At 33.2% G+C, this 14474-nt stretch overlaps 1 protein-coding gene across 1 annotated transcript; it reads left to right on the top strand.

Annotated features, from left to right (window-relative positions):
• The first annotated feature begins 3454 nt into the window (after positions 1–3454).
• LOC123547919 (M-phase inducer phosphatase 1-like) lies at positions 3455–12613 on the top strand. Its single transcript, XM_053550516.1, has 9 exons — positions 3455–3492; positions 4891–4930; positions 5531–5686; positions 6147–6296; positions 6689–6841; positions 7211–7309; positions 7737–7867; positions 8397–8514; positions 12554–12613. The coding sequence occupies exons 1-9, from the start codon at positions 3455–3457 to the stop codon at positions 12611–12613; spliced, it is 945 nt and encodes a 314-aa protein (XP_053406491.1).
• Positions 12614–14474: the final 1861 nt, after the last annotated feature.

The raw sequence follows: 14474 nt of genomic DNA, 5'->3' as shown, positions 1-14474 counted from the left end.
GCCACAGTGAAAATGAATAGCATTTGGAATTTTATGGTCTAATCGTGTATGTTATTTTGACAAGTAGACATTGTTAGCAGTTGCCATTTTAAATGTCGACTTTTTCTTTTCTCCAACTATCAAAAGTTAATTAGGTTTCTGGGAATAAACCATGTAGTTCTGTCTGTCAGCAGGGTTTAATCAAATCCATATGTTCAAATCTTCCGTTGAACTGTAAACATTTTTTATATTGTTAAAAAGATGCTGGAATTAGTATAAATTCTGAACGATAACTAGAACGATAGCATGCTTGATAACCATGATTTTTCTTTATTAAAACGTTACAATACAGAAAATCGTTTTGTTTAATATGACAGCATGCACCTTATTTGAATCATTGACAAACTGTTTGAGTTCTATCATGCATGGGACCATAACAATCAGCCAATAATATAAACACGTTGTCGTTTAATCGTGCGGGAGTAATGTTATTCTTTCTGTGGGTTAGTGACAGTTTGTTGGTCAGCTAGTTATTCGTTTAGACCTCCTTACTGAAACAACATATCAGTATTGACCTAAATTTTGCATATCTAAGTACTATTACAATTAACTATTAAACTAAACTAAGCTATATTGGATCGCAAAAAAAGTTAGAAAATGTCGCAAAAAAATTGATTTTTTTTAACCAAGTACAGTTGACTCAGACAGATTTTGTGTCGCCTACTACAAAGTAGCTGCGACATATAGGAATCACTTTTCCGTCGTCCGTTTGTCTGTCCGTTGGCGACCGGCTGGCGTCCGTCACGCTTCTTGTCCGGAGCATAACTCAAGAAATAATAAAGGTGCTAATTTGTTACTTCATACAATGATCGAACACAGTGAGAGGGTGTGCAGTATCAAAGAACCATTACTCTAGGTGTTCCCATTTTTCAATTATCTCTCCTTATCCTTATAAAAAAGACTTGTCCAGAGCCCAAGTCAAAAACTATTTGAAGAATTTGAAGATACTTTACACACTGACAGAGGAAGCGCAGTGTAATGGTCACATTTTTAAATTACCTCCCCTTATCGTTATATAGAAAGCTGGTCTGAAGCCCAAGTCGAAATTATATAAAGGATTGACTTGAAACTTTGCACATAAATAGAGGTCCAATGAAAGGAAGTACAGTGTCAAAGAACCATAACTCTAACTGATCTTATTTTTGAATAACCTCCCTATAAAAACTTGTCTGGGGCCAATGTCAAAACCATATAAAGGATTGCCTTGATACTTGATACATTGATAGAGGTCAGTGAAGCAAAGTGCAGTGTCAAAGAACCATTACTTTAGCTGACCCCATTTTTGAATCACCTCACTTTATGCATGAAAAGGAAAAGCAAGAAGCTTGACTGAAGCACAAGCCAAAAACTATGAAGGGTTGATTTGATACTTTGTACATTAATACAGGTCAGTGAAAGATAGTGCAGTGATAAGGAATCATAACTCTTACTGACTCCATTTTTAATTACCTCTCTGTGTGTATAAGAAACTTGTATGGAATCCAAGTAAAATCAATGATAAGCAAAATATAAACATGTCAAAAAGAAAAGTAACAAGTTTTTTTTCTGTTGTTATTTTTAGAAAATGGGTCGTCCAAAAAAAGTTTTTCCCACAACAGTGGTAGGTTCACGCTCCACTATGTCTCTTCTCGTGCGCCTTTAAATTACTTTTTCTCCGAAAAGACATTTTGCACTCATTGCAAATATATTCATTCTCCGTGCTATAAATAGATAACAGTTTTACTGCTGTTACTCTCGGTGCAACAATTATACCTATATGCGTATTTAATACGTCTCTTTCAAAAGCCAGAATCATATGGTGCGGACAACTAAACTAACTATCGTTACTGGAAAGAACAAGTACTAGGCTTCCATCACCCGTAATCAGCTGTCAACTTTTTCACTCAAAGATACATGGTCAGTTGCGCATATGATGGATTTAGAGCAAAATAATTTCAAAATTTTATCATTTTACCTATTTATGTATAGATACACAAGAGCTGTAAACGTGTAATTATTTCCAAGCTAGGATAAGGACCGACGCTACTCATTTTCACTGTAGCATTTCTGTATATACTAACCTACCGAAAGAAAAACAGCCTATTCCCAGCATCTGCATCTTTTTTAACAATGTCAAAATGTTAACAATTCAGTCAATTAAAGACAAAGATGGTCTAAATGCATGATAAATAGTCTTTGACGTGTACGTTACCCTCTGAAAAACCGCGACGTGTACGTTACCGCACCCTTTGTCTTACGATATCTTTAATATTCCTGAATAGTCATGTTAATTATTTGGTACAGGACTTTGGACAATGACAAGCTTTATTTTAAACTTAAATTCCAGCGAAAATTCCCTGCCGAATCTGTGCTAGGTGCGTAACTTGTGAACAGACGTGTTCGTTACCAAAATATTTTGCATCTTTCGAATCGGTTGGGCAAGGATTACGTAAAAACGGGAGGGAGTTTCATCAAGTTACATATACCCGATGAAAGAGCTTTTTATTGCGGGGTTTATGCACGTTATCTCGTTTAAAACAATTGCGGATCAAAAAAGTTATAGTGAAAAAACATACCTGAAGCGGGCCTATTTTTAGCACTTTTACGTGCACGTTACCCAAGTTAGTCACGTGGTTTCCCCACCGTGGATACAAGGCAGATAAATCTTCATATATACACTCTAATATTGGCGTAAAACAGGGTGATTCGTCAAGTAGCTTGTTATGTTTATTTTTCTTAAATGATATCATAAATAACATAAATAGCAATATAGATGGTTTGTTGCAAATGGATGATCTTAAAATCTTTCTTCTATTATTTGCCGATGACGCGATTATATTTGCGTATGATCCATTTTCTCTTCAGTCAATGTTAAATGACATTGAAAATTACAGTAATGCATGGGGATTACGTTTAAATGTAAACAAAACAAAAGTTATGATTTTCGAAAACGGGCGTCATACCTCCCATGATTTTTATCTTTATGATTCACGTATAGAAGTTGTTACAACGTTTAAATATCTAGCCGTTCATCTATTTAAAAACGGAAATTGGAATCGCACGCAAAAATTAGTTGCGCAACATGCTTCGTTTTCCATGCATAACTTGTTTATTGTGAATAATCAGTTAGAACTGCCAGTGTCACAGAAATTAGGTTTATTTGACACACTTGTAGCTCCTATATTAAATTATGCCGCAGAAATTTGGGGCTATCATAAGAGCCCGGATGTCGAATCTGTGCACTCTAAATTCTGTCGAAAACTACTGTGTGTGAGAAATTCCACCAATCTGGATGCTGTTTACGGGGAATTAGGAAGAATCCCGATGTATATTTATAGGAAACTAATAATTATAAAATACTGGCTTAAAGTTTTACAACAGAAAGATACTTCTTTATTGTTTAAAACGTATTGTATGTTAAAGACTGATGTTGATAATGGCGTTACGTATAACCAAACCAATTGGGCGTATCAAGTAAAATGTATATTAGATCAAGCAGGGTTAACGTATTTGTGGCAAAATCAATTTACTATGTTGTTAAATTATAATATCATTAGACAAAGAATTATAGACATATATCATCAAACCTGGTATGCGGCAATTAATAATTCACCTCGTTTAGAAACATATTGTTTATTCAAACATTCATTTGCTTTTGAGTCGTACTTAGACAAAATACAAGAGAAAAAATACAGAATAGCCTTAACTAAATTTCGAACTTCTTCCCATAATCTTTTTATAGAAACAGGTAGACATGTTAATGTTCAAAGAAATAATAGAATATGTGTTCAATGTAGATCAAATATGGTTGAAAATGAATTTCATCATCTTTTAATATGTACTAAGTACAAAGATCTCAGACAAAAATACCTAAAAAAAATATTATTATACATGGCCTACACTTCAAAAACTATCTAACCTTTTGTCAATAAAATCTAGAAATGTGTTAATAAATTTGTCCAAATTTTTATACCATGCAAGTAAAATCAGAAACTAAGTACATGTAAGATCTTCAGAAAAGCTATGTTCGTGTTGGAGTTGTCAGTTTGCTATAGACATTGTAAAATGTTTAATGCAATAAATTTATTGTTGTTGTTGTTATATATACCAGCACACTTATATGTTAAGAGAATTATAAAAGTGTTTTATTAAGTCGTTAAAGCCATAGGTTCCTAGACAGCTTTGAGTAAACTTTGAGCAAAGTAACTCATCTTGTTCGAGCTTCCACGTTCTTTAGTTCTATTGTTTAAGTATGAATTAAAGTGTGTATTTAATGGTTAAGATAAAACGTTAATGCCATTATCGATGTTCTGTAGTACCATCTTCGAAGAAACCCTTAAAAATTGTATCATCACCCAGACAGTTTTATCAAAAAGAATCTATAAGAAGTTATTGAATTATCAAAACTTCTATTTAACCTAGCATTCTGTATTGTACTGTTTAGAATAAGGACTGTGCATGTCGAGTAAGTTGGATCAATTTTATGGTAATTATTTTTAAACATTTTTGACCTACATTATTGTATTTTGTCTTCTTTTTCATTTGTTTCATCAGTATAGAGAATTCATTTTGAAACTAACATCTGTCTCACCAAATTTTTTTTAAAACATCATAATTACATACGATATATCATTATTTTATTGCCTAAAAACATTAAATGATCGGCGGTCTTTTTGATAATTGTTTGTGTAATCATAAAGTTTAATTGTCAATTAATCGGGAGATCAAGCTGTTAATTGGGCAGAACAGATGATCTTATGGTATGTTATGTATACTGTGATAGTGGGCGGTGCTTTACTGGAAATTTTAATTGATTGAATCGAAGTGCATTATGGGACTTTTGTGTTAATCGTACTTTTTTTGTCATTTCAGAAGAAAAAGTAATACTGCAGACAGAAGTAAAGAACCAAATGTGAGTATTGTTTCTGTATTTATCTTCTTTTTTTTTTAAAAAAATACCTTTAAAACACGTGTTAGTAAAACAAATTCTAAAAAACACTAAATCTACAACTGATATTGATTGATATCAATATTTGTACCTTTAGAAAAATTAAAACCACAAAAATAACGATCTTGTGATACTCTGTTGCAACTTCGTATTTGGAAAGATGGCGCGCATTATATCGTGTAAGTAGTGCAGATCCGATAAAGGATATCTGCATTTTTAGGAGACTGCATTGACAAAACAGCTAAAAATAAATGACATGAGAAAAACGTATTTTTTATAAACTGGTCAGACAGGTGTACCCAATTGTTAAAAGGCAGTTGCTAGGTAGCCGGCTCTATATAAATATATATCGTATATGAACATATAAGTCAAGGTAGCCGTCTCTTTAATAAACTGTATTAAACGATCATTATATTAGTTAAATAAATTACATTTCTTGTGGTTTATTATTTACTATTTGTGATTTACCTGTTTATTTCGCCGTATTTACGCACTGACATGACATGAGTCAAAATTTCAAAATACGGAGTCAAGTGTTTATTTTAATGTATTTTTGTTTTTCAGATTTCAAAGATGTTGAGATTCACGCCGGGTAAGGACGTTGACGTCAACGACATTGATGCTATTGTTACGCCGCCGGGTTACAGAGTGGGTAGCTGGTTTTCAACGGAGACGCCATCGTCAGTGAGCAGCACCGACCACGACGGATCCTTCACAGAGGTAGGGCGTATGATCTTTAAAAGTATTACCAATTCAATTTTTACTGCCTGTGTAAACTAACTGAGTGCCTAACTCTTGCAATATAATCTATATATTTAATGTACAGTTTAGAATAAACACGGATATACATTTGCATACGATTAAGTATCCATTAGAACATCTGTAAATGTCCAAAGACGGGCAATGATTTCAAATCTGAACTTTAATTCGTTTTTCATCACCGTATTACTAAGTTTTATCGATGCTTGATATGGATTTATCCTTACTTATACTTCTAAAATACACGGGGTAAACTGATTTCAAAGTGTATACAATTTTACAGTCTTTAAAAACTGATCTATATACATATTTAACGCCAGACATGAAAATCAAAATGATTTTAAAGAGTTTTTTTTTGTCTCTGAAAGAAAAGATTCAATGAATGGAATATGTTATTTATAAACTAAGTGATATTATTCAGGTTTGTCGCAAGCCGTTTGGTCGCTTCCTGTCGTTTGACCTGAAGAGAAGCTTGTTTCCCGGCAAGCGTCTCTCAGAGCAAGCAGACGATTCTCCCGTCACCAAGAGAATGCGCGAGACAGAGTCAGGTTTAGACCGTATTTCTTTACAGGTAAATAAATTCTAAATGAGTTTTCTATTTTTAATTTTGATTGATTATGCTGAAAATAACTTTTGTCTCCGCTGTTCAATGAAGCATGCTGCAAAAAAGAAAAGACATATTGTCCAAGAAACTGTCGCGGGATAAAGTTCTTTATGACTACATGAACGGGTATTCCTTATGAAAAGACAAAATGTGTGCAAGAAACGAATATGCTATAGGACAAGTTAGCTATATCAATAGATTAAATTATGTGCGTTTCCTTTCATTTTTGTCTGATTACGTTGCGTTGAATAACTTTATTCTGTAAGATATTTTCTACACATAGTTTCTTTACAGTAAAATTTAAAAAGAATCTAACATGAGAAACATTTTGTTAATCATTGCATTCTGGTATATTGCAGACGTTGTCACCCATGTCAGAGAATGATGACGTCAAGTCTGTTGTTCATCGACTCTCTACCGACGACGACATCATTGCCGACGGTTCCCGTCCGTATGCCCTACCAACGGTTGCCGGTAAACACAGTGACTTGAAGGCTATTTCTCCAGAAACGGTGAGCTTATTATATTTTATAGGAATATCTTCTATGTTTTTCACGGTACTGTACAACAGTTCCACACATTATATTAAGAATCTGATCTTTAAAACCCGAAGTATTCTGTAAATTATGTTTAATAAGGCACAGCAGTTCCACACTTCTTTCGAATCTGATCTTAAAAAAATAGAATCTAAGCATTGCATATAAACGAACTGTTCATTAACTTTAATAAATAAATGATGTACTTGCAACAAACGGGATCTATCAGCAAATGAAAATAAGGCCTGCTGGTTACAAAAGAATAGTGCATACGTATAAATCTATTAAAAAGATAACTATATATCACTGACATAAGTATTTGACAAATTGTTTTTATTTTTGCAGATGAATGACGTTCTTCAGGGTTGCTATGACGACGAGATAGATCACGTGACTGTCATTGACTGCAGATACCCGTATGAGTTTGACGGTGGTCACATCAAGGTAAATTTCCGACTTTAACGAATTAGAATGAGGCAATATTAGCTTTTTGGCTTGGAGAGTTGTGAAACATTTTCAACTTATCAGGAAATATAAGCATTTCGATATATTGACGCATTCAGATACATTGACTGCAGCTTTGATCATTACAGTAATCATTTGACTCAATCTTTAAAGGTTTTTAAAGACATAATATATATTTAATATTTCTGTTCATTTTAACTGCAAGTTGAAATAGTGGACGAAATCATATAAAAACCGTGTAAACACAGAACAGTTAATTCAACAAATGTTATCCCGTGAAGATATATGTACTTTTCCGTTAATATTATATTTTGAGAAGTTGTAATTAATCTTCACTAGGAAGGAAGAAATACATTCACTAAATATTTGAGAACTTCAGTACAGTTCTGTAACATTTTACTTCCAGGGTGCCATCAACTTGTACACACAGAGTGCGATACAGGAGTTCCTTTCACGACACAGTAGTTCTCACGCTTCCTCCAAGAAACACGTGCTTATCTTCCACTGCGAGTTCTCGTCAGAAAGAGGTCCAAAAATGTAAGTTTACTTTTATCTTATGTCTTTGAAACTGCTCAATTGTAATGAAATGAAAATAAAATGTACTAGCAACAGTTACTGCAATTTTTTTCGTAACTAGCCTTACTCATTCGGCGGTCCAAGTTTTAGCCATATTTCTTCATATCACTTTGACAAGGCAAACTCATTTTCCGTTCCTCGAATTTCTGTTTAAATTGCAAATGATCGAAAATAGATATATAAAAGCAAGGAAATACGCAGACTGGTACTAACAAGACATGATCATGTATCCAGCGGCTTTTATGATCATATCTTATGTCAGTACAACAGGATTATTTCTACAGTACCTTAATCTGTAACGCTGTATTCGGCTTGGGTGGGTTTTGTTAGTAAATTTAGATCGAAAATATATAGGTATATGAGAAAAATAGTTTTAAATCTGTAAATTGCAAAATTATCTTCGCTGTGTAGCTTTCATTTATGCCAATTTATATATACATGTACTAAAAATTAGTAATAATATTTATTATATTATATTGTTTTTTTTTAGGTACAGACATCTACGCAGTGAGGACCGAGCAATGAACAAGGACTACTACCCCCGCCTCAACTTCCCAGAAATCTACCTGCTCGAGGGTGGTTACAAGGCATTCTTCTACAAGTTTATGGTAAGTTCAGTTATATTTAGTTTGTTTCTTTTTTTCGTGTATCGAGAATTTTTCATATAACCTATCTACAAAAGGATAAATACATAAATAAAAATGTACAACAAATAAATCTGATTAATGCGCACAAAATTGTCATTTCAATAACAACTCCTAAACGCATGCCATTAAAATGTAGAGGCTTAAACATTGACTATTCACAGGAATGGAATTTTTACCCAGAGACAAATACAGACATTAAACATGCATTTTTCAATTTGTTAACAACACGTCTTACTTGTTCTGTATTTATTTAGTATCTACAAATGGCACTTGTGTTCTGCATAACGTAATTCATACCGTGGTTATATTGTGGTTACCACGAATGACGTTATTTATACAATCGCTTACCACGATGTTACCATGTTGGTTACTGGCACATAGTGGTTACCGTGCGGTTAAAAGTTTTATACAATTGGCAGCTGGTGTATAAATGAGACTTGTTTGTTATTAAATTTTCTGTCTTTCTACTGCTCTTATCTGTACCTCTGACATTGTCGTTTTATTTGTTTTTGTTATGAATTTTGCAAAAAAAAAAAAATAAATAAAAAAGTGTACAAATTGAATACTGGTATTGTTTTGTGTTAGAAAAACTTCATTGTTCGCTCTCCTTAGCCGGACTAAATCCATCTGAAAACAGAAACTATCCGAATTTTGTCAAGACGGTATAGCCTACAACAGACTTGTATCATGACAACGGTTACTTGATGTTACCACATACCACGTGCTTAATGATCCAACTGGCAAAAGTTACGGTCCATTTTTAATCATTATTTCACAAATCCGGGCTCTACGAGAATCCGGTTTTGTTAATATCTTACAATCTCACATCGCACATTGCTCAATCAAAAAGCTACAAAGAAGGAAAAACGGTGCTTTATAAGGGAGATAATTCTTGAGATCTTGTTAGTGGAGTGTGCTTGTTAGTACGTTTTAAGACGATAATATACGCGATGCAAATCTTATAACTTGTCCACAATAATATCGTTACGAACGTAGACATTTCTATAAACGGAAATTTCAGTTTAGATCTACTAGCACTTATAACTCAGTTCGAAAACAGAAAAGAATGGAAAAAAAGTTACAAGATCAAAAAGAGCATACTGCATTAAGTGTGATATGTAACTTATATTAAGAGTATCGGAGTTACTTCCCTTACACATTCCATAACTTTTGCAAAAACACATTTGTCGACAGCATTTTGAAAATGAGAAAAAAAAAGTAAAATCATCCTATCTTTAAGACATAGATATGCTTCTTATAAATAAGCTTAGATGCGGAGTAGCTCCGACAAAACGTTTAGACATTTAAAACTAAACACTAGAAGATTGTTAATATCGTTTTTATGACTCAACAGAAAATGAAAGCCATGCTATATATAAGTTGTCCAGCGTATAAAAATCTCAGAGAAATGCTTTTTGAAAGGCTTTTTTTTTTTTTGAAAACGGGTTCTTCAATGTTAGCAAAGCTGACCGCTCATGAATAATATTCACTCATCATTTTTAGCACGACTTTATGCCAAAAAATTGATGTAAATAAAGTAAATGGAAGAAGTTGGTGTTAGGATCAACACTCGTATATATTCAAGCATACCAAGATTGTAAATCGACATTCTGTGCGGACCAAGGGCTGCAATCGTAGATCAACATTCGGATATGTACAGGTCAATGATTGTCAATTATAAATATACCCAGATATGAAAAAATGTATCAACATTCAAAAATATTAAGGCCGTAGATCGATATTTAATACAAACCCACATCAACATACCGAAAGATTATAAGGGTCAAAGCATTTACTGGAAAATCAACATAATAATTTATTTAACATTAAAAAAAAATTACTAACCAAATAATGAAGACAGAATTAAAGACTCTTGTCAGCATTCATAATTTGTGGCGACTTTGCTGTGTAATAAGACTTTTTTTATAGACTTAGTGGAGACGTTTACATATCGCTGACCTCTATTTATTCTAACTTTTCAACATTGTGTCAATCAGTAGCATTCGAAAAACGGCGATAACTTTCTTTTTTCTAAACGAAACATATAAGTGTGAGCACTCATTTTCTTAGTTAGATCATTTCCAAACTTATTGTGGTAGTTTCGATTCGATATTTGATGAAAATTTGTTTTCGAAATATTTTGCACGTAGCATAAAAAAGAAAATTCGGCCGTGCACATGCTAGAAAAGGGTAATTTAATCCTAAAGTATAATTATATAAGCGCCTCCTCTGAAAATTTATCGACTCAGTCTTTTAATCAATGCGAAAGTATCAATCTCTCAACGGGTGATATGAAAAAATAATATCACATGCGCAGAAAAACAAAATAACGCTGTTGCGTATGTGATATGAAATTATGCGCGGTTTAGCCATGTTCATTCCGAAATGAGATGTATGCGCTACGAAATACTGCTATACAAGTACAGAAAATATTATTTCATATAATATATTTCATTTTAAGATACTTTTTAATTGTGTCTTTTTATATTTGTATCAGTTTCATAATATACAATAAATAACGTCCGCTATATTTTATGCTTCATTCATGAAAATAAATAAAATATTATGACTGACGGATGCTGGTTTAGTCCATTTATTACACTGCATAAGTCGAGAATTTCATCTCTGGTCGTCAGTTCTAATGTCAGTACTCCAGACATTGTTGGCTTATCAAGTACAATGTACATGACTGATTCAGAGGGAATCATTACAGATTTAAATCTTCATCATCATCACCACCACCCATCATCATCATCATCATCATTATCATCATCATCAGAATAATCATAACAAAAATAAACGCAAGTAAACATCTCTGACCGTAATAATTTATTATTTTGACGTTTGGTAATTTTCCCACGAAGTGGCGTTATGGCTAGACTCAATCTCAGCAGAAGTATTCCGGCCATATGAGCGATACAGAAACAATATTTAGCCTACATGTCTAAAACGAGCAATTTATGAGTCGTCAAAAACTGTAAAATTAACTGACATAGCCAGGCAATAAATATTAATATATTTTAGTGAAGCGGAGCATTCAAGCGAAAATATTTTCATTTTTTTCGAAACCGTCCTTAGGCTTTTTAAAAATCGGGGGAACATAACCAACGTAAGACAAATTATTTATTATTAATGCGAAGCATCTGAACTTTTTATAAGATTTCAAAATATTAAAATATGATACTTTTCCCCGACATTACTGTTGGTGATAATTTATTCTCATCTGACGGCTGGACAATTTTTTGACGAAATCAGACGCCTGGATATTTTATCCGTTGTTTGTTGTATCTTGATTTTCGGTCCACATATTTCACTTACGTCATTTCCGTTGAATTGAGATGTCGGGACGTCTCCCGCCTTTTGTGGTGGTACGTTTGCCGTAGAAATGAGCATAAATGTTCGAGATATTGCATTTTAAACAAGGTCGACCTGCAATGAAGTGTTTACATGGTACATCGGGTTTTCAGTGTCCTTTCGTAAACGTAATAAAATATGTAACACCGTTCATTAAAAAGATTTAAATGATAATATTCTGTAGCCTTTAAGCAACCATTTGCAACATTATTGGTTAAAAGCGGTATATTTTTGAGTATTTTACAGTAAAAAACGGTGTTAACAGGCATGTACTTTTACCGAGTTGTACCAGTAACGTGCACAACGTCACAGCAAAGTCGCGCTAACAAGCAAAGACTCCTTAATTCTGTCTTTGGTTAGTAATTACTTTTTAATGGTAAATAAATCATTTAAATCATTATGTTGATTTTCAAGTAAATGTTTTGACCTTTATATTTTTTCGTTATAATAAAATATTGCATTCCTGAGAGGGTGATATGAGAAATGTTCACCCCTCGAAATATGAATATAGATATCGGCTGACGCTTCGGTCGATACTCATATATCTCACGGTGAATATTTTTCATATCACCCTCCCAGGAATGCAATATCTATATAACATAACATATACTTTATTTGGTATAAAATGACAAATACACATTTATAGCCAATACAATTACAACAATCATGTAATGTAAGAACATATGACTCACAGCTTACTGAGTGATAATGTTCTACAGAGAAAGTATTTACGTAAAATGATGTAAATGATGAGCTTAAAAGATGCTATTAATCATTGTTGTTTCGTTCTTTAAATGCAAAATATAAAAATTTAGACAAAGTGTTCAATATCTGAGTATTTGATGCAGACATTAAATTTTCAAACTTATGTATACTGTTAACCAACGACAGTAATATGGTTTCAAATATTTGCGACGTAGATTGTAATACTTCGGGCAAACCAACAGAAAGTGGAATTCGTTTTCTACTACATTTAAATTGCATTTTGTACAAAGTCTGTTTTCTCGTGTAACATTCTCATATCGTCCGGTTTCTATATGTTTTTGCTTGTCACTAGAAACTGTAATGGTTTTTGTGAGAAATAAAATATGTTCTGTTCTGTTCTGTTCTGTTCTGTTGCTAAATTATGTGACGATAGTCTAAATTTTGTAATTTTGTATATAACGCTGATTTGTGACTTAGACTGACTGTTATTATGTTGATCTACAATTATTGCAGATCTGGGTCTGTCTTGAATATCGAGAATGTATATCAAAATCCCCTCTTCTGAAAAATGAGTGGGTGTTACAAAATCCCCTTCATACTTTTGCAGGGGGTATCATAATCCCCTGTGTGATTTTCATTATAGATATATAGATATCAGTGCTAAATGCATTGTATTTACGTGCTTTATGCAATAGACTTTTAAACTGTATATAGTTGTATTTGAACTTGATAAAATAAGTAAAAATTTTGATCAAGAGGATTTTGATTGTCTCCCGAATATCGATCAACGACTTGAATATTTTTCAAGTTTAAACACAATTCTAACAGTCGACTGGAACATGTACACGCGGAAAATAAAAACGGTTTTATTCCCTCTTCCCACACACCAGAAGTCAGAGTGATATAGTTTTGGCGTTGTCCGTCCGTCCGTTCTATCCGTCCGTCTGTCCACATCCAAAATAATTAAATAAAAAAGGTAGAAATGTTATTCTTGGAGTCTTTAAATAACACAAAAAATTCTGTTGTAAATGGAAAAACGTAGGATCCAAGTGAACAATCGAAATGTCTGCAAATTTATTTTTAAAGCCATTGTTAATAAATAGTAGTCCCTGCGAAATTCTGTTACGTGAATCTTTCCAGAGCCGCTCTTACCCACAAGACGGTGCAGATCGGTGCTGAACGAGACTGAACAGGGACTGGCTGACGGAAACTGAACGAGGACTGGCTGACGGTGACTGAACGGGAACTGGCTGACGGTGACTGTACGGGGCTGAACTGGCTGACTGACGGTGACTAAACGGGGACTGGCTGATGGTGATGTGCAGGCCCAGCAGACTACTGTTAGCAGACAAGATATCATTAAGTTGAACTCAAATTATTTTCTTAATGCATACTCTTATTAATGAAATGATTTCAAATTGGACTTGCTAGTTGTTCGAGGTTGGCTGGCAGATAAATAATGTCAATAGTAAATCACTTGATTAATGATAATTTGTTATTTAACTCCGTATTTTTCCCTTTTTCTAACCAATCAAAATGCTTGAATTCCGATTTCTGGTCATGTCCCTGTTTTCTTTTTTTTTCAGCCCTCATTTTTTTGGTATTAGCTTTAAAATGCATGCACATTAATAATCTTATGTTGTGTACATTGATATAAAAAATATATAAAGTATGGTGATTTTAGTTTTCGTTGTAGTTTTACTCAATATTTTTGAAACAATATTTTCAGACGTCTCATATTGCTGAAGTGATGTTTTTCACAGTATTTAAGTTATTAACAATCCAACGTTGCTAATTACCTCATTTTGAAAGTCATCAATTAATTATTGAACGTGCATTTAGATATGATTACCTAATTATGA

The sequence above is a fragment of the Mercenaria mercenaria genome, chromosome 9, assembly GCF_021730395.1.
Source record: "Mercenaria mercenaria strain notata chromosome 9, MADL_Memer_1, whole genome shotgun sequence".
NCBI lineage: Eukaryota > Metazoa > Mollusca > Bivalvia > Venerida > Veneridae > Mercenaria > Mercenaria mercenaria.
The sequence above is the reverse complement of the archived record's forward strand: the minus strand, read 5'-3'. Positions and strand labels throughout refer to the sequence as shown.